The sequence below is a fragment of the Neofelis nebulosa genome, chromosome 6, assembly GCF_028018385.1.
Source record: "Neofelis nebulosa isolate mNeoNeb1 chromosome 6, mNeoNeb1.pri, whole genome shotgun sequence".
Taxonomy (NCBI): domain Eukaryota; kingdom Metazoa; phylum Chordata; class Mammalia; order Carnivora; family Felidae; genus Neofelis; species Neofelis nebulosa.
Genome location: NC_080787.1, coordinates 102,590,867 through 102,614,940, shown reverse-complemented (window position 1 = coordinate 102,614,940; position 24,074 = coordinate 102,590,867). Strand labels below are relative to the sequence as shown.

Below are 24,074 nucleotides of genomic sequence, written 5' to 3'. Positions count from 1 at the left end.
TACAGACGTGAACCGGAGCATGCCATTCAACCGAAAGCCCTGCAGGGGCTTCACTGGACAGGGTAACGCTAAGCTCCTGGGGGAGGTCCTGTGAGATCTGGCCCCTACCCAGGCCCACTCCACCCCACACTCGTCCCTCTGGGCCTCTCAGCCTTCTGCTTGCTTCTCAAACCTGCCAAGCTTGTTCCCATCCTGCTCTTCCAGGCAGGTCTTCTCTGCTTCAAACGCTCTTCCCCAGTCATCTCAGGGCAGACGCCTCCTCTGCGTTCTGTCTTAGCTCACTTCTCAAAGAGACTTTGCCTCAAAACCTAATTTAAAACAGATTCCCACCCTTACCTGCCCCAATCCTTCTCTCCCATCACCCTGGTGTGTGTTCCTCAGAGCACATATCTTAATAGGAAATGGTCTTCTTTATTCGCGTATTAGTTCAGCACTTGTCTGCCTCCCCTAGAACACAAGTGGCCCGAGTGTCTTGTCAGTCTTGTTCTTTACTGTGTCTCCAGTGTCTAGAACAGTGCCTGACACATGGTAGATGCTTCATAAATACTTGGTGAGTAAATGAATCCCCTGCTTTCTGTTTCAAACTGCTAACGATTTCAAGCCATCAGATGTCTCACGGCTATGATAACAATCACAGAATTTAAGAGATGACCTTCCTTCCAAATCATCATGTCCACACTCAGATCAAATGAAGAACCTCTTCACAACACTGCTGACAGAGGGTATATCCAGCCTCTGCTTGGGTACTCTCAGTAATGGGAGAACTCACGATTTTCCATAATGGAATGTTTACATGTCATTGCTGACAGCACTATGTGTTGGAAGGATTTTCTCTTCAGTGACCCTAAATCTTCCTCCCTCTCTGTTCCACTTATATTGGTCCCAAAAGCAACTTAAAAAAGCCCTGCTTCACCTGACAGTGACTCAAATATTACTTGAGGGAGGGATCACATGAGTCCTACTTCTCCTCTCCGAGATAACGCTTTATGTGACATGAAAAATGAACCAACACAGCACCTGAGAAAGGCCTGCAAAATTTGAGCAACTTGGTTTTAAAACAGCAAAACCTTTCTGACATCTTATCTGAAAAATAAAACGTGAGAGTGCCCTTGAGTGTTCAGAGAACACGGCCTCATTTCTCATGACTGTCCTTCTGTTGTCTTAACAGCCTGCTTCTCCGCATCACGGCCTTCCCGGTGCTGAGGGAACCGTGGCAGTCACAGCCAGCCAGGCCCAGGAGCATCCTCTCCGAGACAACGACCCATCTTGGTCAGAACAGAATTGTGGCTCTATGGTCTCATCTCTGGACAAATTTTACATTTTAAGAAGGTGAGAGAGAACTCTTGTGATGTCACTATTCGTTAATGAGCCTCGTGGCAAGGGCTCTTTGCCAAGGGAATTAAACAATTTATTCTATGAGGGAAAAACCAGTTTGGATCTTACTCCCCTTTGGGTTTTCGGTGTGTATGTAGCACAGGAGGAAGAACAGATGGTTGCGGTTAAACAGGCAGCATTCTAGTGCGTATCTGTACCCTTCCCTGTGACTTTCATAAGGGAGTAAGCACTCTATAAATACTATTGAATGAAAGAGTGAGAGTGAATGAAGAAACCAGTGAACCAGAGGGTCTCAGAACTAGAGCTGTAGTCTGAGCCTTCCTTTTACAGACAAGGAAGTATGGCCGTAGGGGAGTCAGAGCCGACGAGTGCCACATGCAGGACCAGACCACAGTGCTCCTGGGTCTTAGGCTCCGAACACTTGCTGAAGATTCATGCTGCCTCTCTTACCGGGCAGCTGTACAAAAGAATTTCCAGTTAACTGAATAGGCACACAGGACTTTTTGTTTTGTTTTTAATAACCAAAATCACTGTGGATGATTTCCTCATATCTGGGTCCTACAAAATGATTATTTTTAAGCCAGTCACAGTAAGCCCATAATCCTTGGCAGGGACACATTTAAGGACTGGATGTGACCCCATCCTGGCCACTGAGGCATCAGAAGTCTGCTAAGGAGTCCCGGGACCCCCTGCCTCTAAGGAGGAGACATAGGGAAGACGTCGCTCTTCTCCCTCTGGCACTATCACATCTGATGGTGGACCTGCTTGCTGTAGCCATCTTGCTGCCAGTCTGAGGATGAGGCTTCACTGAGGACAGGAGCACAGAGAGATGGAAAGAAACTGGCGCTTCAGGATCTTATGAAGTTCCTCAACCAACAACTCTGGAGCCTGCCCTATCTGCAGTCTTTCAGTGAGGTGAAATTATAACTTATCATTTAAACCAGCTGAGTCAGATATGCTGTTATTTGGAGCTGAAAGTATCCTAAGAGGTTTGAATCGCTTAAAAAAAGTTTTTAAAAATATTTATTTGTTTTTGAGAGAGAGTGACAGAGCGCGAGCGGGGAAGGGGCAGACAGACAGGGAGACACAGAATCCGAAACAGGCTCCAGGCCCTGAGCTGTCAGCACAGAGCCCGACACGGGGCTCGAACCCAGGAACAGCGAGAGCATGACCTGAACTTAAGTCAGAAGCTTAATCGACTGAGCCACCGAGGTGCCCCTAAGTTCAAATCATTTTTGACAGAAACCTTGAAAATGAAAATATTCGCTTTCTTGATTTCTTAAACGATAAAAAAAAAAACACAGAAAATAAACATTTCTTCAACTAGTCAGGGACATCACTCTGCTGGCGAGGACTGAGCAAGGCCACAATGCAGTAATGCTTTGGTTGCCTCCATGCTGCCTACTAACACAAATGCTCAAATATTCTATGCCATTAAAGTCTCAATCTTTTTAATCGCAGGACCCCTTTACGCTCTTAAAACCATTACCGAGGACCCCAAGAAGCTTTGGTTTATATGGGCTGCATCTACTGATATTTACCACACGAGAAATTAAAACTAAGAAATTAAAAAATATTTATTCATTTAAAAGTAACCACAGTAAACCCAATAAATGTTAGCATAACGTATTTTAATGAAAAATAACTACATTTCCCAAAACAAAAGAAAATTAGTGACAAAAGAAGTAATGTTTGACATGTTCATGATCTCTTCAATGTCTTAATATCAGACAACTGAATTCTCAAATATGCTTCTGGCTGAATCTGTCACGACATGTTGTTTTGATTCAAGTATATGAAGAAACTCTGGCCTCACGGAGATATGTAGTTAGAAAATGAAGGAGTATTTTAATCATTGTTCCAGATAATTATAAATATTTGTCTTTGATTCGACCATAACTTGACAAATTTCTAAAAGGCTAGCTGCAATGGAGATACAACACAGTATCAACATTAACGAAAGTTTGGAAGAAGTTGAGTCCAACCCTCAAGGATGACTCTGAGGGGCTCAGTGGGGGAAGTAACGGCAGAAGTGGTGAAAACAGCAAGAGAACTAACTAGAATTAGAAGTAGAGCCTGAAGATGGGAGTGAATTGCTGCACTCTCATGAGAAAACTTGAGCAGATGAGGAATTGCTTCTATGGAGGAGCAAAGAAAGTGGTTTCCAGAGATGGAATCTACTACTCCTAGTGAAGATGCTGTGAAGATTGTTGAAATGACAACAAAGGACTTAGAAGATGACATAAACTTAGCTGACAAAGCAGTGGCAGGGTTTGAGAGGTTTGACTCCAATTCTGAAAGAAGTTCTATTGTGGGTAAAATGCTATCAAACAGCATCGCATGCAACAGAGAAATCATTCATGAGAGGAAGAGTCCATAGATGCGGCAAAACTTCATTGTTGTCTTATTTTAAGAAACTGCCCCAGCCACCCCAGCCTTCAGCAACCACCACTCTGAACAGTCAGTCAGCAGCCATCAACATCAAGATCAAGCAAAAAGATTATGACTTGCTAAAAGGTTAGTATTTTTTAGCAATAGAGTATTTGTTAAGTGAAGGTCTATACATTGTTTTTTTGACATAATGTTATTACACAGTTAATAGACTACACTGTAGTATAAACATAACTTTTATATGCACTGGGAAACAAAAAATTCACTTGAATTACTTCATTGCAATATTTGCTTTATTGCAGTCATCTGGAACCAAACACATAATATAGCTGAGGTATGCTAGCAATTTTATTTAGAGTTCCCAAAAAGATACCAAAAATTACATTTTGCTCTTTTGCTATCTGCTAAACATTTATTGACTCTTCTGAGATTATCAGAATGTTTTTCCTAGCTCTAGTCTATTGTTAGAAATAAATGTACCTAACATATTAACTGTAGTCAATTTACTTTCCTATTTGCTAACCGAATAATAAAGGAACTATTAATTTAGCAATTCTCTTTTGAAATAAGCCTAAAAGAGTTTTATTTTCAAAGAAATATTACTCTGATGTACAGTGCTGGTTGACTTTAACATTAAGTAATGAATTCCTAACACAATTATACATAGTAAAACAAAATGGTTAAGAAAGTCAAGATCCCTTTTTACTTCTGGAGAGGAGAGGATACATTTTATTCAGGTACTTTGGTGCTTAATTAGTGTTTTGGTGACATCACACATACAGAGTAGAAACCATGACCCTTTACTAATGGATGTAAACCATCTTAGGGTTTTTTTACATGCTAATGGAATGTGGGTTTGAGAGGATTTTTAAAAATGGAAAAATTTTCATTCTTTTCAACTGAGATCAAACTGCTGTAATTTTTTTTAATCATAAGACTCTAAGAGTAAGTTAAATATAAAAACAAAGCAAAACTTTTAGAGCTTCATGTAACTTGAAAACAACAGACAAGTGGAAATTAGGAAATCATGGTTCTATTCTACGCATGCTGATCACGGGATTCTAAGAGCCAGTTACATATGGGGAAGGAATGCTTTTGAGGAATTCTTTTGAAGAGCTCCAGCAATTTGGTAGCAGCAGGGAACTGAAAATCAGGCAAGTATGGATCAAGATGGTGCCACAGATCATTCCTGACCACTCCCCTTCACAAGGCCAACTGGCAAATACCCATAGACAAGACAGCTCTGTGAAAATCTCAGGACCCAGGGATGAGGCTTAAGCACCCCCTTGGAAAAACAAAGATTGAGAAGGATGACCTTACAAAGGTTCAGAGGAGTGGCTACACTCCGACCACACTGCCCCTTCCCAGGACAGCACAATGCCATACCAAGAAGAGTCCCCTGGGAGAGAGCCAAAGCATAAGAGACTCTTAAAAACTGAGAACAAACTGAGGGTTGATGGGGGGTGGGAGGGGGGGAGGGTAGGTGATGGGTATTGAAGAGGGCATCTTTTGAGATGAACACTGAGTGTTGTATGGAAACCAATTTGACAATAAATTTCATATATTAAAAAAAAAAAAAGAGGAGTCCCCTGGGCATATGGTTTCTATACTGGGGGAAAAAGAGCCCAAAGTGGACATCCAGCACCCCCAGCGTGGCAGGGCCCTTCCCAGGAGGCCCATTTGGATCTTGCCTCACAGGGATCAGAGGAAATCTGCAGGGCTTGACCACTGAGAAGGTAGGCAGGGTTTATAGGAACCAGGGCTCAGTCTTGGCAGACCACATTTCTCTTTGCAGCTGCGCCCCTGCAGAGATCCTAAGTGGTGGCTGTGCTCATCTGCATAGCCCAGCTGATGGCCCTGTCTGGCCAGGGGGCTTAGTGGGCAGTGGAAATAAAAGGATGCTAATTAACATTACAAAAACATATGAATGTGTAATATTCAATGGTAATAGTAAATATGTAATCAAAGTCAGATCCTTTAATACTGTAATGGTAGTGTGTAATTCATTTGCAACTCTAGTTTAAAGTTTAAAAAAAAAACATATCTAAAAAACATAACTATAACAATTTATTTTTGGATAGACAATATAAAAAGATGTAAACTGTAACACTGGTAACCTAAAATGTAAGAGGAAGATAGGTAAAAGTACAGTTTCTGTATGCTATTGAAGTTGTTATTAGTTTAAAATAGGATGTTATGGGGCGCCTGGGTGGCGCAGTCGGTTAAGCGTCCGACTTCAGCCAGGTCACGATCTCGCGGTCCGTGAGTTCGAGCCCCGCGTCAGGCTCTGGGCTGATGGCTCGGAGCCTGGAGCCTGTTTCCGATTCTGTGTCTCCCTCTCTCTCTGCCCCTCCCCCGTTCATGCTCTGTCTCTCTCTGTCCCAAAAATAAATAAAAAAAAAAAAAAAAAAAAAAAAAAAAAAACAAAAAAAAAAATAAATAAATAAAATAAAATAGGATGTTATAAATATATTTTATGTAAGCCTCATGCTCACCACAAAGGAAAAACAACAGTAGACATACAAAAGAAGTCAAAGCATACTACTACTACAAAAAGCCATCAAATCACAAAAGAAGATAGCAAGAGAGGAAATAAGGAACAAAGAATCAACAAAACAGAAAGCAATGAACAAAATAGCAACACTAAGTCTTTACCTATCATTAATTACTTTAAACATAACTGTATTAAATTTTCTAATCAAGAGACATAGAGTGGCTAAATGGATAAAACACAAGATCCAACGATATGCTGCCTACAAGAAACTGGATTTGTTTTACGGACACACACAGACCGACAGTGAAGGGATGGAAAAAGACATTTCAAGTAACTGGTAACCAGAAAAAGCAGCAGAGTAGTTATATCAGCTAAATAGACTTTAAGTTAAAAATTATCAAAAGAGACAAAGAAAGTAATTATATACTGAAAAGGGGGTCAATCCACTGCAAAGATATAAGAATTATAAATATTTATGCACCCAACATCAAAGCACCTAGATATATAAAGCAAATACTCATAGAACTAAAAAGAGAAATAAACAGCAACGCAGTTACTACCCCAGTGTCAACACACAGATTATCTACACAGAGAATCAATAAAGAAATAGCAGATTTGAAAAACACTGTAGACCAAATGAACCTAACAGACACATATAGAACATTCCATCCAACGGCGACAGAGTAAGCATTCTTCTCAAGCATATAATAAAACATTTTTAGGATAGACCACGAATTAGTCTGTAAAATTAGTCTCAACAAAGTCAAGAAGCCTGAAATTTTATCAAGTATCTTTTTCTTTTTCTTTTTTGTTTCTACCACAATGGAATAAAACTAGAAACATCAATAACAGGAGGAAAAGTGGAAAATTCACCAAGACATGTAAATTAACACACTGCTGAGCAACCAATGGATCAAAGAAGAAATCAGAATGGAAATAAAAATACTACGTTGAGGCAAATAAGAATGGAAACACAACATACCAAAACTTATGGGATGCAGCAAAACCAGTTCTAAGAGGGAAGTTCACAGAGATAAATACATTCATGAAGAAAAAAAGAAAGAGCTCATATAAGCAACTAACCTAACACCTCAAGGAGTTATAAAAAGAAGAACAAAATAAGCACAAAACTAGCAGAAGAAAGGAAATAATAAACATTGAAGCAGAAATGAGACAGAGAATAGGAAAATAATAGAAAAGACAGACAAAATCAAGGGCTGATTCTTTGAAAAGATAAACAAAATAGACAAACCTTTAGCTAGACTCACCAAGAAAAAAAGGGAGAGGACTCAAATCAATAAAATTATAAATGAAAGAGGAGATGTTACAACTATTATCACAGAAATACAAAGAATTTTAAGAGACCATTATGAATAACTATATGCCAACAAACTGAACAACCTAGAAGAACTGGATAATTTCCTAGAGACATACAACCAAGCAAGACTGAATCATGAAGAAACAGAAAATCTTAACAAACTACTAATGAGTAAGGAGACTGAATCAGTAACAAAAAACCTGCCCCCAAAGAAAAACCCAGAACCAGATGGTTTTACTGATGAATTCTACTGAAGAAGAATTAAAGCCAATCCTTCACAAACTGTTCCAAAAAAAAAAAAAAAAATGAAGATCAGGGAACACTCCCAAACTCATTCTATGGGGCCAGCATTACCCAGATATCAAAGACAGATAAGGACACTACAAGAAAAGGAAACTACAGGCCAGTATCCCCAATGAATATAGGTGTGAAAATTCTCAAAATACTAGCAAACAGATTCACTGGGACATTAAAAGGATTATACACTATGATCAAGTGGGATTCATCCCAGAGATGCATGCATGGTTCAACATATGCTAATCAATCAACATGATGCACTACATTAAGAGAATAATAGATGCAAAAAAAGCATTTGATGAAATTCAGCATCCATTTATGATAAATTCTCAATAAACTGTGTATAGAAGAACATAATAATGGTCATTTATGATAAGTACATAGCTAACACCAAACTCAATGGTGAAAGGTTGAAAGCTTTCCTTCTAACATCAGAAACAAGACAAAGATGCCCATTTTCACCACTTCTATTTGACACAGTACTGGAAGTCCTGGACAGAGCAACCAGGCAACAAGAAGAGAGGAAAGGCATTCAAATAGGAAAGGAAGAAATAGAATTATCTCTTTTTACGGATGACATTATCTTATATATAGAAAATCCTACAAGACTCCACCAAAAAACTGTTGAACTAATAAATCCATTCAGTAAATCTGCAGGATATAACATCAACATACAAAAATCAGTTGCCTTCCTATACACTAAAAACAAATTATCTGAAAAAGAAATGAAGAAAACAATCCTATTTATAATAGCATCAAAACCAATAAAATACATAGGAATAAATGTAACCAAGAACGTTACATGTAACCAAGAAGAATAAACGTAACCAAGAATTGTATACAATGAAAAGTGTAAAACATTGAAAAAAGAAACTGATGATAAACAAATGGAAAAATATCCCATGTTCATGGACTACAAGAATTAGGGCTGTAAAAAAGTCCAGACTAACCAAAGTAATCTATAGATTTAAGATAATCCCTATCAAGATTCCAATAGCATTTTTTACAGAAATAGAACAAATAACCCTAAAATTCACATGGAACCACAAAAGACCCAAATAGCCAAAGCAATCCTGAGAAAGAAGGATAAAACTGAAGGCATCACACTTCTTGATTTCAAACTTGTGTACAAAGCCATAGTAATCAAAACAGTATGATGTTGGCATAAGAAGATATAGACCAACAGAATCGTACTGAGAGCCCAGAAATAAACTCATGCATACACAAATAATATTTGACAATAGAGCCAAGAATACTTGTGAAAAAAGACAGTCTCTTCAATAAATGGTGCTGGGAAAAGTGGATATTTACATGTGAAAGAATGAAATTGGACCCCTATTTTACACTGGACACAAAAAGCAACTCAAAATGGAGCAAAGACTTAAATGTAAGATCTGAAACCATAAAACTCCTAGAAAAAAACATAGGAAAAAAATTTCCTTGACACTGGTCTTGGCAATGATATTATGGATATGACACCAAAAGCCTAAGCAACAAAAGCAAAAATAAACAAGTGGGACTACATCAAACTAAAAAGTTTCTGTACAGCAAAAGAAATGATCAACAAAATGCAAAGGCAACTTATAGAATGGAAGAAAATATTTGCAAACCACACATCTGGCAAAGGATTAAAATCCAAAATATATATATATAAGAACTCATACAACACAAAAGCAAAAGCAAAACAAACAAAACCCCCAAACAATCCAATTAAAAATGGGCAAGGGACCTGAATAGACATTTTTCCAAAGAAGACATACAAAGTGGCCAACAGGAACACGAAAGGGTGCTCAGTATCACTGATCATCAGGGAAATGCAAATCAAAACCACAATGATATATCACCTCATATCTATTAGAATAGCTTTTATAAAAAAAAAGAAATAAAAAGGGTTTGTTAAGATGTGGAGAAAAGAGAACCCTTTTACACTGTTGATGGGAATGCAAATTGATACAGCCACTATGGAGAACAGTATGGAGGTTCCTCAAAAAATTAAAAATAGCAATATCATATAATCCAGCAATTTCACTTCTGGGTATATAGCTAAAGGAAAGGAAATCACTATCTTGAAGAGTTATCTGCACCCCTATGTTCACTGTAGCATTATTTGCAATAGCCAAGACATGGAGACAACCTAAATGGGTATCAATGGATGAAACAAGAAAATGCAAGATGTATATATTTATGAAACGTGTGTGTGTGAGAGTGTGTGTATGTAATGGAATATTATTTGGCCATTAAAAACAAGAAATTCTGTCATTTGTGACAACATGGATGAACCTTGAGGGCATTATGCTAAGTGAAATAAGTCAGAAAAAGACAAATACTGCATGATCTCACTTACATGTGGAATCTAAAAACTCTGAACTCAATGAAACCAAGAATAGAGTGGTGGTTGCCAGAGGCAGAAGGTGGGGCTAGGGAAGTGGGTGAAGGTGGTCAAAAGCTACAAACTTCCAGTTATATACTCTATTGTATATTTGAAAGTTACTAAGAGTAAATTTTTTAAAATTCTCACCACACATGCACACACACACAGACACACACACACGTAACTATCTGGGGTGATAGGTGTGATAACTAACCTTACTGTGGTAATCATTATATAATAGATACATATATCAAATCATTATATTGTAAACCTTAAACTTACTCAATGTTGTGTCAATTAAATCTCAATACAGCTGAATTGAAATAAAATGAAAAAAGAGTATCATGGCCCTATTTTAACTTGTCCTAACATAAGGTACAAGTTAACCAATAGGGATAGAAATATTTGTCAACTGAGAAATTGATGAGATACCTGACAGGAAGTTTGAGTTGCTACATCTAAACCTGAAAATAAACTACAGATGACCCTTGAACAACATCGGTTTGAATTGTGTACATCCACTTACAGACAGGGTTTTTTGTTTTTATTTTTTTTATAAACATAATACTGTAAATGTATTTTCTTTTCCTTATGATTTTCTTAACAATTTCTTCTCTCCAGCTTACTTTATTGTAAGAATTCAGTAGATAGCATATAAAACATATGTTACTTGACTTTATGTTATTACTAAGGCTTCCAGTTAGCAGTAGACTATTAGTAATTAAGTTTTGGGAGAGTCCACAATTAAACACAGCTTTTTGACTATGCAGGGTAGGAGGTGTTGGCACCCCAACCGCCATGTTGTTTAAGGGTCAAGCATACAGTCAAATAAAAACTTAAGAATATTTGTCATTTGTCTTGCCGTTTTCTCCAATTGGTTAACCTCGGTATTTCTCCCTCACACCTAACTATTGCATGATATTACTAAAAAAGGTAAAATGATTAAATATTGAATATTATGCATTCATAATTTATTTAATGCCTGCTATGTATCAGGTATCCCCAATAACCTGGGTATACAAAAACAGATAAGCCCTGCCCTCAAGTAACTCATAGTCTTTTTATTTATTTATTTATTTTATTTTTAAATTTATTTTTTAAGATTTCATTTTAGCAATCTCTACATCCAACATGGGGCTCAAACTCACAACCCCAAGACCAAGAATTGCATGATCTACCAACTGAGCCAGCCAGGCACTCCCTAGATTGGTTTTAGATTAAAAATACCACACGTTGGGTTCTATTTACTGAGGGCTTTCTATTCCCATTAAATTGGGAGGGAATGGCAGAAGGATGTTCATAAAATATGAGCAGACTTCTAATTATGAAAACATAATGCAACTGATTTCTACGGTAGTACTCCTCAAATTTCTTCATAAGACCATAAGGAAAATGAGTGATAACATAAAATGATAAATAAGGAAAGTTACTTATATATCATTAAAAGACTACTGATGCCTGTTGGTGAATATTAAACACAATCAGGACTTAAAGGAATTTGTACTTCATTTTTTAAATCATGTGTAAAAGCACCAAGGGGTTCTGCGTAACACAGAGGACAGTACAGCTTCAGTTAAATATAAAATTGAGAGTACTTTTTGTCTTTCAACCAAAAATTTATCTTAACTGAAAGGACTTCTCATATATGATCAAAGAAGACAAGGGCAATAAATACATCATACCTGGGCACACATTTTCGTTGTGCAAAAGTAATAGCTGTTAGGAAGCCGTGGTGACATAGCACAAGGCTCAGTAATCACTCTATCTGTCCAAAACCATCCCACTCACCTTACATACACAAAATTGTTGATAATTTGGTAAACTAACAAAATAACAAAAGGTTAGGCAGTTACAAAATGTGATTCCTGCATACAGAGCTAAGAAAACCAATGAGTAATACCCCTCACATGGCCATATCAGATATCCAAATCTGTTCCCCCAGGATTAACCTGCTTGCTCATGTAAAAAATTAGACTGTGTTTTACAGACTAAAAATATATTTAAAGCCATAATAAATTCTTCATCTCTGTCAGGAATTGAAGTATTTTCCCCCTCTAAACCGAACATGGGTCTCCAGAAAATTTTAAAAGCATGTATAATAAACTATTTCACTCGGATCCCTTTAGAGAAAGAAATTTAACTTGCTTTTTAACTCAAGAGCAATAAAACCCCCAAACTTAAATTTATCTAATCTCTGTAATCTAAAACCTCATGAATCCCAGACAAATCATCTTATATGTGCTATTACTGTCATGAATGCAACCTTAGCCCCCAAACTTAAGGATGTCATGTATCTTCATCCTGGCAACCCAGATCTAGTCAACCACACCAGAAAGTGCCAGCCTCTCACATGTTCCTCACACCCAATCTACTACACCAAGTTTTACGAAATGCTATAGATTCCACTTTTGCAAAATAATCCCTCTTCTTTATTTTCAGCTGTCAATAGCACACTCCAATCATTTTCTTGTCCTGATGTTTCTGACAGATACACTGTTTACCTCCCTGCCTCCAATCCATTCTCCAGGCTTACTTCCAGAGTGACCTTTCTAAAATGCAAATATAAGCCTATCACTCCCCTGGTTAAAACAAGCTTATAGGACCAGGGTCACTGTCTCTCACTTAGCACCTCCACCCAATTTTGTCTCTACCTGTGTTATGTCTCTCAGTGACAATCCCCTTGTATTAGACATAGGATTACGTCTGGATCTCCAAAAGTAGTGCATGGTCTTGAGCCTCTGCCCAAAGCGTTCTTTGTCTTCTTCAGCCAAATAACTCCATCTTTCCCTTAGAATTTGCCTGAGAATAAAGTCTGCCCAAGAATCTCTGTCTGATTTGGGTTCTTCTGTACACCCCCAAAGTCTCCTCTGCTGTCCTCTTCATAGCACCTCCCTAACACCTAGAATCACCAACCCACAGGTCAATGCAAACCCTCAGAGGCAGGGACTATAACCCATTCAACTGTGTACCACAAACATCAAACCGGCACGTGGTGAGCACGCATTAAACATCTGTCATTTACTGCCTCTGATACCCTATGAATAAGGTCCGTATACCTTACCTTACACAAGAGCTATGTTCCTAAAACTGACAACAAAACCCATGTTAAGGGGGTACTTAAGACTTCATGTGAACCTGTGAAAGCCCCCATAAGTGGGAGTTACCAAAATAAAACAGGTAATACGCACAATTAAAAAATACATAAGGGTGCCTGGGTGGCTCAGTCGGTTAAGTGTCCAAGTGTCCAACTTTTGATTTCACCTCACATCATGGTCTCACTTTGTGATTTTGAGCCCCACGCAGGGCTCTGCACTGACCTTGCACTGCCTGCTTCAGAGTCTTTGTCTCCTTCTCTCTCTGCCCCTCCCCCACTTGCTGTCTCTCAAACAAACATAAAATAAACATTTAAATAAATATATAAAAATAAACATTTAAAAAATAAGCATTTAAAAAATAAACATTTAAAAATATATAATAAACATTTAAACATTTAAAATATACATAAACATTTAAACATTTAAATAAACATTTAAAAAATAAACATTTAAACATTTTTTAAAAATAAAAATTTTTTAACATGTTTAAAAAATAAACATTTAAAAAATATATAATAAAGGCATTTTGATACCTTAAGTTAATAACTCAAGTACCTACAATTAAATTTACATTCATTATTCTTTATATGCTAGAAACCTTCCAGGATAGCCCTCTCTGAAAGTTTCAATAAATTCACCTTGCTCCATTAAGTTCATCTTAACATAGTATGCAGACGCTATTGTAGGTAATATTCCAATAAAGAGGCATTCATTTTATCTAAATATCTAATGGCTCTTCTGTTCTTTCAGCTTTGGCTTCTTGCCACTTCCTTCCCTTACATGCCCATCCCAGCTCTCGATTCATTTTAAGTAACGAGAGTATATTTTTTCAAGGCCTGCATTTATTTTACCTATGATGGATATACCACAGAATAGTCTCTTGTCTCTTCCTGACTCTTCTGTTTTGCTGACCTCTCTTTTCTGTTTCTAATTATTCCCAAGAGAAATCACTCAAACACACTTTCATTCAATCAACAAACATTTATTAAATACCTACATGCCAGGAACTGAGCTAAATTTTTTAAGTTACGTGGTTCTAGAAAAGGTGCATTCATATAAATCCAACCTGTGACTGTTACCTACAATAAGAAATGCACTTTGCACAGCAAACCAATATATAGCTTATTTATGCAGAGAAATAAAATGCCACTAAACAAGACAACTATACTTTTCACCATGCACTGGAACTCTCTTTTGGATTCAGTTTGGTTTTATTTTATTTCACTGTGTGGGGGCCCACTCAATTAACTTCATGGCTCACTAATGAGTCAAGAATTACAGTTTGATATGAGGGAAATACATGAGGGAAACTTCTGTTTTGGAGAGATTACTGTATTACAAAGAAAAAACAATTAAAAATCCTCAGGAGGGATGGAGAGAGGATGGTGAGGGAGAGAAGAAGGTAAAGTAAAAAGAAACAGAAGGGGAAGGAGTGAACAGAAAGGGGTCATCTAGAAATAGAAAAGGTAAAAAGGAAAAGCCAAAGAGGGTAAAGAAAAAGAAGAGAACGAAAGAGGAAAAAAGACTGTCGCGGTAATTTCTGTGGTGAGGAAGAGGTCACAGACTAGTTTCCTTGGGCTGAGGAGTGTTGTCATTTCTCATCTCTCGCCTGTGGAGGGAATTAGCTGATTAACCATTGATCACTGCCTCCTAACTGTGCTAAATCCTTAAACCTTTAGAGACTGTACTACGGGTGTTTAGGAAAGATAACAAGAGTTACCCGTGAAGGTAGAAATACTTACTAGCCTGCAGCACAGAGACCAGAGCACTGTCTGCAGAGGACTAGATGAAATCAGTGCGGGGGGACCCCAGAGAGTGACTCGTACATAGGGAACACAGCATTGAAAACGAGTCACGAAAAGAAAACAAAGTTGAACTAATCATGGCCACTGTGTCATGTTCATCTCATCAGTGGGAAAATGTGATGAGATGAAAGTACCCTGTGATTTGTGAAGCCCTTCCCCTAATAGAAACCCTTACCTGTGGGCATTCACCATCAGGTCAGTAAATGCTTCTTATTATGACGTGGACTTAGGGAATAAATTCAACCTGATGGTTCTGAAAGAGTAAACACACTTATTTACCTTATATTACATTTCAGCCTATCCTGTGTTGGAGGAAACGTAAGTTAGGCAGCATTTATCTAAACTCTATGTCTTATATTTTGAACAATTTCTTAGAGGTAATTTCTAAACGAGTGAGACATCTTCCTGGAATAGGTAGGCCACAGAATAGCAGGCACTAATAATATGTGTGTTCATGTTCCTTTTAACCTACACTGATTGGCATTTGTTGCTTGGCTAAAAACTCCCAGAGAACTGGTAGGAGTGTAAAACGAGAACAGGTTGGTCTTGCATGAATACAGTGAATCACCGCAGGGCCACACAACACCTCCCCCCTGCCCTAGCACAGCCAGTCCTTCCACTTGGGTCTTTTCATTCTGCATTTGGTCCCGGGTGCAAGGGGAAACAGGATAGAGGGGGAAAAAAGCTGAAAATCTCATGTGCTTAACTTTTTTCTTCTATCAGAAGGGAACAAAGAAGTACAAGAGGGCAAAGGGCTTATGAGCAGGAAAGAGAATAGTGGAAAAACTAAAGAATGTTCAAGGATGTGGGGAGAAAGGAGCCCCTGGGAGTGTGGCTGAAAACCAGGGAGATGGTGGTGAGGTGGTTTATGGGCAGGGATGCTCAGGGGGCCTCATACAGATTCTGGCAGAAATGGGAGGGAATGGGAACGAGATTCAGTACATTTCAACAAATATTTACTGAGCACACAATTTAACAAAGTATTCTGGGCGCGACAGGGGACGCGAAGATGGGCTTCCCTCTAGAAAGTTAGAACCTAGTAGGGTAGCAGTCATCGTGAACAGCAGCAGTGGCTGTTCCTATGGTGGCTAAATGACCTCCATGCCATAATGTAAGTCAAGCAAAGTATGCTTGTCTACATTAGGGACAATATGCTGGGTACTGGGAAAGAATAAAGGTATATTATTTTAAATATTACATTTAAATATTAAAACAAAATTCAAGATTAACGGAGCAGAGACATTATGTCTGCATACAGAGGTGTCTACAAACCCAGATGATGTCAGAAGATCAAAGTGAGGGCTGTCCACACTAATTACTCAGTATTCCTACCACAGTGGTTATAAAAGCAGCTGGTAACAGTAGGCATTTATAGCTTAGAGATGGGGAGTCAGCCTGTCTGGGTTTGAATCCTGCCTGGTTCTTCCCCTTGCTAGCTGTTAGACCTTGAGCAAGTTACATAACTTCTCTGTGCTTCAGTTACCCCATCTGTAAAACGAAGATGATAGAAAGATCTACTTCATAGGGTTACTGTGAGAACTGAGTTAATTCAGGTAAAGGTGCATAGAACAATGCCCATCACATGCTGAGTGTCAGTAAATGTTGGCTCATGTCACTTCCCCCTAGTCACCACCCATACACTCAAGGAGTGGTAGGAGCTGAAGGGAGGGGTCACACTCAAACGAAATACAGCTTTGAGTATTGGGCTAACAGCGTAGAACACTGACCAGTTTGGATTTAATATCTACTTCTAAGAAATGTGCCCAGAACCTTGGGCGAAAGTGTCCAGCTCCTCCACCCAAATTTCTGCACCTCTGTTTCAGGGGCTCCTGCTATACTGGCTTCTTTTTTTTTTTTTTTTTTTTTTTTTTTAATTAATTAATTAATTTATTTATTTTTTAATATATGAAATTGCCAGTTGTTTACTGTCAGTAATTCTTCTATTTGGTGTTGTATTTACCTCACATTTCGCAAGGGAATACTGGTTTGCCTCAAGATTTCAAGAAAAAGTGGTAAGACTGCAAATTATCTGAAGATGTATATAAACTTAAAATTATTACTGTTTTAAAATATACTAGAACCTAAAACAAGGTGAGAATTTCAATAATCTCATAAAAATCTAATTGCTCTTGGTTTTGGCATAGCTTTAGAACTCTAAAAATGAATAGTTGACATTTTAAGAACCTAGTTAGAGAATTTCAATTTACAGCAGGCACCCATGGACACACACAAAGACACGTACACTCCCAAACAACAACCCTCTTGGGCAGTTGCCATGACAACACAAGGCGGAACCTATCGGGCTCTCTGTTATCCTGTTGAAGGTACTGTGCAAAAAGACACTCATGTTAGATTCTTTACTAATTAAGTGGAAAGGTTAAAAAACAAAACAAAACTCTAGATCCACAAGGTTTTCATATGGGCTATGACTCAGAAAAACAAATACTAAATATTTTCAGAAAAGCATTTAAAAGTAATAACTGCAAGACCAACTGAGATACAATATTGAAGAAAAAACACAAAATACTTTTATTTTGAAAGCTATATTCATTTCATCTTTTTCTCCCAAGTTGTGCCATATCATTAATGGAATAATCAATTTGTATAATAAATTTCATTAACAGAGTCTATTCTTTTACTAACACATTTAAACACTTTCCTTTTTGGGCCACATCTACATCAATTCATTTGGGAGCCCAAACTTCCTTAAGCTAATTAGACTTAAGAAAGAAAAACAGTCTCTAAATTAATAGGGGTTTATATGTTTTTTTTTTCTATTTTAAAAGAGGGGAAAAAAAAGAAAAAAAAATAGTGACAGGGGAGAGAAGGAAGGGATAAGTAGTCCTTGATAAGGATGTGATAAACACTGTGTCATTCCCTCCCCTTCTCCGATTAGCTATCTCTGCCTCCTCTGGAGTTTTCTCTCTGTCTCAGCTGTTAGATCCCCTCAAGACTCGATAGAAGACCTTTTCTCACTCTATTCTCTCTTTTTTTTTGTCAGCTTATTTATTTTATTTTTGCACACATTACTTTTTTAATATTAAATATAATTTATTGTCAAGTTGGTTTCCATACAACACCCAGTGCTCATCCCAACAGGTGCCTTCCTCAATGCCCATCACCCACTTTCCCCTCTCCCCCACCCCCCATCAACCCTCAGTTTTTTCTCAGTATTTAAGAGTTTCTTGGGGCGCCTGGGTGGCGCAGTCGGTTAAGCGTCTGACTTCAGCCAGGTCACGATCTCGCGGTCCGTGAGTTCGAGCCCCGCGTCAGGCTCTGGGCTGATGGCTCGGAGCCTGGAGCCTGTTTCCGATTCTGTGTCTCCCTCTCTCTCTGCCCCTCCCCCGTTCATGCTCTGTCTCTCTCTGTCCCAAAAATAAATAAAAAACGTTGAAAAAAAATTAAAAAAAAAAAAAAGAGTTTCTTATGGTGGATAAAGAAGATGTGGTTTATATACACAATGGAATACTAGTTGGCAATGAGAAAGAATGAAATCTGGCCGTTTGCAGCAACGTGGCTGGTACTGGAGGGTATTATGCTAAGTGAAATAAATCAGGCAGAGAAAGACAGATACCGTATGTTTTCACTCATATGTAGATCCTGAGAAACTTAACAGAAGACCATGGGGAAGGGGAAGGGGAGAAAAAAGTTACAGAGAGGGAGGGAGACAAACCATAAGAGACTCTATTCTCTTTTTCTAGGTGGCCTCATCCATAGCCACTGGCTTTAATTATCACCCATATGCATGTACATCCCCAGAAGGAAATGACCATCACCATTTACATCCCCAGAAGTCCCGGATCAGTTGACCTAACTGCCTCCTAAACATGGCCACTCTGATGCTACTTTAAATGCAAACTGGATTCTCCTGTAGCACTCCTTAGCTAGTAAATGAAAGCTTTGAATGATTCTAACATAGGTGTAGTCAATACCTAGCTGCTAAATGAATAAATGTATCAAGCAAGCAAGCAAGCAAACCTGTTATACAAACCAAAAAATCTAAGGGCCATCTGGATAAGGCCACCTTTCTCTCCCTCCATGACAAGTTAGTATCCATGTCTCATTTCACCTCCTAAACATTCCCCAAATCTATTCCATTTCCTAAGTCTTCCCAGCCACCAGTCTTTGCCCGAAATTATTATAACAGCCTCTTAACTATCAATCAAGAACGTGCAGATGTAGTACACAGAGAAGTTAGGCAATCAGTATGTATCAAATAATTTATTAAACAAACTGATAAAGTTGCTCTAGGAAAAGGGAACAGAACATTTGCTAAATGTCAACTATATGTCAGACACTAATCTAGACACCTCACGTATACTACGTCATTTAATATCCACAGTGACTCATTTTCTAGAAGAAACTCAACTGAGCAGATGGCTTTAGGAGACTCTCCCGGTCATAACCTTTGCTTTGTTTGGTCCCAACAAGCAGACGATAATGATGAACATGAAGATGATCACAACTTACTGAGAACTTTTTACCAGATATTGTTCTCAGTACGTTGAATGCATTATTGTGTTTAAGCCTACCACTCTCCTACAGAGTATTGCCATCCCATTTTGCAGATGAGGAAACTGAGCCACACAAACTTAATCAAGGTGAAAAAAAAAACCAAAAAAACAAGAAGTAATAGAGCTGAGATCCAGGATGTGAACCTGATTCTGTTTAAGAATTTACTAAACACCTGTTTAACTTACAGCAAAGTTATTAGAACCAGTGGGGATATTGAGCAGAAATGACAAACCCATCACTGCTCCTGAGGAGCCTGTCTTCAGGGGCAGCGCTATTTTGTCATCCCACCTCTACCCACTGGAGAGCAGAGTTTATGGAGGGAAGCTTCCACCAACTCCAATCCCACCTCCAAAGGGTACATTTCAAGTCAAAGCTGTCAGTCTCTTCCCCATGCCCACAGCTACCCAGTTTTCCCTGGGTAACACACCGGGAGGAGAGGCTTTAGTGCTTATAGTGGTTAAGACTGAATAGTTTCTTAAAAAGTCTTTTAAAAAAGTACTATGAATGGCATGAATACAAAGACTCTTTAAAGGTCTAATCTAGTACTTACAGTTTTATAACTCCATCTGGGCACCTGGAACAGAGTTGCTGGCTGCTCTTCTCTTGTTTATGTTGACTCTGACCCAGCTGAACAAATCTACAAATTAAATGGATAAAAAGTAAGCTAAAGAAGAAACTATTTGCAATAAATTCAGTAGATTACACAAAATGGTATGAGCTTTCAAATGACAGTAGCATGCTTATTTCAGAAAAGCACACACGAGTGCCCTATGTAGCATAAGACTGTAATTACAAACGGGTACCTGATTTTACAGTGGGTTTGTTACAAATGAAGGAAGAAGAATTCTGTGTCTCAATTTACTTAAATGTGTTCTTGAAGCCAGGAAGATGATCTTTCAGGGCCTCACTTACCTAAGGGTGACTGCAGTAGGAAGCTGGGAACACAAGGGGAGGTATTTGCAGTGAGACAAATGACAAGGGAAGAGCAGGATCAGGCCAGGGATCCATCTCCCAAAGCAGGGACACTGTTGAAAACCTAGCATGTGGATTCTGTTTCCACAGGACCACAAGAATCCCCAAGTGTACTCCAGCCCCTCTTAAGAGTACTTTGAACTGTGAAGGAGGGGACTGAGGAGACCACCTGCTGAGCCTCACTGCCAGACCACCTCTCCTTAGAGGAGACTGGAACAGCACTAATCCAGGCTTGAAGCTAAGAGTCACAGGGAAATGCCCCCAGCCAGCTCCATAGGATAGGAGGCTACCTAGCAATGGGCCAATGGGCTGATGGGTCAAGGACCACCTACTATTTCTCAAGTGCACACCTGTCCTAGTGTGGTCTGTGCTACATGCCTTCATGTTCCCCTCAGGGACATGGCTTGTAGTTTTGTTCTAATGTGCCCCTGGAAGGTTAGGGCGCATGATGAAAGGGCTTCCCACTTTTCTACTGTTTAAAACATTTTCTTTTAGGGCCCCTGGGTGGCACAGTGGGTTGAGTGTCTGACTCTTTATTTCGGCTCAGGTCATGATTTCAGGATCGTGGGATCAAGCCCTGAATCGGGCTCCACACTGAGCATAGAGCCTGCTTGAGATTCTCTCTCTCTCCCTCTGCCCCTCTTCCCTGCTTGCACTCTCTCAAAAAAAATATATATCATATAAATTTTTTTCTGATTATTGATACTTTTACAATTAAATTTTTATTAGCTTTTTTTGAAGGTCAAGAAAAGTACTGCAGAACTAACAATTACTAACTAAATCATTACATGCTACTGGAAAACTTTTAAATAACTTACTTTTATCTTCAGCAAGTAAAGATTTTTGATTCATTTTGGGGGAAGAATGTCACATGATACCTGTTATTTGTACAGAACTTTAACCTTACCTAATCATGTACACAATCACTGTCAGAATTTGTTTTTAAAAAGATTTGGCTCCCTCAAAACATAAGAGACTCTTAAAAACTGAGAAAAACTGAGGGTTGATGGGGGGGGGTGGGAGGGAGGGGAAAGTGGGTGATGGGCATTGAGGAGGACACCTGTTGGGATGAGCACTGGGTGTTGTATGGAAACCAGTTTGACAATACATTTCATATTAAAAAACAAACAAAAAACAACACAAAACAAAAACAAACAAAAGATTTGGCACGGGCCTGAGGCTTGGCGAGGCAAGCAGAAAACTTCCAGGCCTGGTTAAGATAACACATGAAAGATATCAGAAAAGCTGAGGGCAAAGGAAGGCATAGAGAACAGGGCTAAGCAATTAGAAAAAAACTATAAAACCAAGAAATCTTCAGGAGTTTGAAAGTGGTTGAGACCAAACGTAGGAAAAACAGGCGGGAGAGCAGGCAGCTAGAAGACAGGCTGTTGGCTCCAGTTCCAGCTGCCTCCCTCCCTTCCCCACACTGTTCTGTGGTTGCCCAGATGGGAGCTGTGACAGGCAGGCCAGGCCAGAGCACTGTCTTTACATGCACAGTCTCTGGTGGATACTAGCCCACTGGTTGCAGAACTGCAGTGGGAGAAGGCAGAACTTTTTTAGGCCAATTTAGGCCAGAACTACATGGGCTCTCGCCCTGCCCTTGAAGCTCTGCCATCTGGATCAGAGGAGGCACTAAGAGGCCCCAGAGCCCCTAACAGAAAGAATGAAATCTTGCCATTTGCAACATCGTGGATGGAAATAGAGTGTATTATGTTTAGCGAAATAAGTCCGTCAGAGAAAGATGAATATCATATGATTTCACTCATATGTGGAATTTAAGAAACAAAACAGATGAACATAGGGGAAGGAAAGGAAAAATAAGATAAAACAGAGAGGGAGGCAAGCCATAAGAGACTCTTAAATACAGAGAACAAACTTATGGTTGCTGGAGGGGAGGGGAGTGGAGGGATGGGCTAAATGGGCAATGGGCATTAAGGAGGGCACTTGCTGGGATGAGCACTGGGCATTATATGTAAGTGATGAATCACTATATTCTATTCCTGAAACCAATAATAATAATAATAATAATAATAATAACAACAACAATAGAGACACCCAGAGCCTGGCTGGGGCAAAAAGTTCCTGAACATCCTTGGCCACCCCCCACATACTGATGGAGGGAGGCTTCCTCTACCATAGCAATGACCACAACAGACAGAGATGGAAGATGCCCATGCCCCCTGTAGGGGCAGTCTGCCCACAGTCAAGGGTTACTCACACAGAGGGGAAGAGATGACCAGACCTCTGTTTCTCCCCTTCCCCTAGGTCTACATCATAAGCAGGGGCAGCTGATATTATCAAGAAAATAAAGAGGGCTACACAGTCTAAAATCACAGATACCCACAAAGCACGGGGAAGGTCTCCTGAATAAGTCATTGAGTGGCACTTTCCATGCTGTTAGCCTCTAAAGAGGGATAATAATATCTTCTCAGCCTACTACAGAGTTGTCTAAAGAAAAATAAAACACTGCAAAGTGTTACACAAATCAAAGGAGGAGATGTTGTTCTTCAGGATATCAAACACAGAATCTTATTCCAGGACATGGATTCCTTCCTCCCCTGCAGTAATCCTTTCCCTATGGGCCTACCCTTGTACCCTTCTTAGACTGTTTCCCAGGAATACTATGGCTGAACAGGGCTGTATCTCACTCCCAGAGAAAGGAGGACGAAAAGTGGGCTTCAGAGGCAGTCTGCGCTACAAAGGCTCCAAGCAAAAGTCACACCTGAAGCACGAGACACTTTCTTTTTTGCTTAATTAACGTGAGCCATAAGTTCAGTCCCTGACACTCACACTGTCTGCAGTAAGCGAAGTCATATTATGCAGTCACGAACCCCAGATAATTCATTCTTCCAGACCATGTTGCTTACAGAGGCTCACTTCATATGCTGGAGTTCATCTATGTTGTAGGGACAGCTGTGATGGATAAGGGACTGTGCACCTGTGTGTCCAGGGCTGAGAAGAGTGTGGCTGAATTCTGAATGGCTAAGTTGGCTTCTGTCAAGATAGTAATGCAGAGTCGTACCAGTGCTTTTGTAGTTAAGAAATGCTGTGCATTCTTATGTTTTACATATTATGTAGCTGATCTTACTGGTTTATATTTTATATTTTACATATTATATAGCCAATCTTACTAGTTTGAAGTAAAAAGCTGTCAGTTTCCAGTCTGATGGATTCAGCAAATGAAATACTCTCCTTAAAAAAGAATGGAGGGGTGCCTGGGTGGCTCAGTTGGTTAAGCGTCCAACTTCGGCTCAGGTCACGATCTCGCGGTCGGCGAGTTCGAGCCCCGTGTCAGGCTCTGGGCTGATGGCTGGGAGCCTGGAGCCTGCTTCTGATTCTGTGTCTCCCTCTCTCTCTGCCCCTCCCCCGTTCATGCTCTGTCTCTCTCTGTCTCAAAAATAAATAAACGTTAAAAAAAAAAAATTTAAAAAAGAATGGAAAGCTGGGGTGCCTGTGTAGCTTAGTCGGTTAAGCGTCTGAC

At 39.2% G+C, this 24,074-nt stretch overlaps 1 protein-coding gene across 6 annotated transcripts in view; it reads right to left on the bottom strand.

The window, feature by feature from the left end:
• Positions 1-24,074, bottom strand: part of FIG4 (FIG4 phosphoinositide 5-phosphatase) — a 130,829-nt gene that overhangs the window by 22,772 nt on the left and 83,983 nt on the right. For 5 of the 6 annotated variants that reach the window (XM_058734944.1, XM_058734938.1, XM_058734939.1 and 2 more), the window contains one exon: positions 20,172-20,258. In XM_058734944.1, coding sequence (XP_058590927.1) covers positions 20,172-20,258 — 87 coding nt within the window. Of the gene's footprint in view, positions 1-15,281; positions 15,360-20,171; positions 20,259-24,074 lie in introns of all 6 variants that reach the window. The other variant, XM_058734943.1, reaches the window with a different exon arrangement.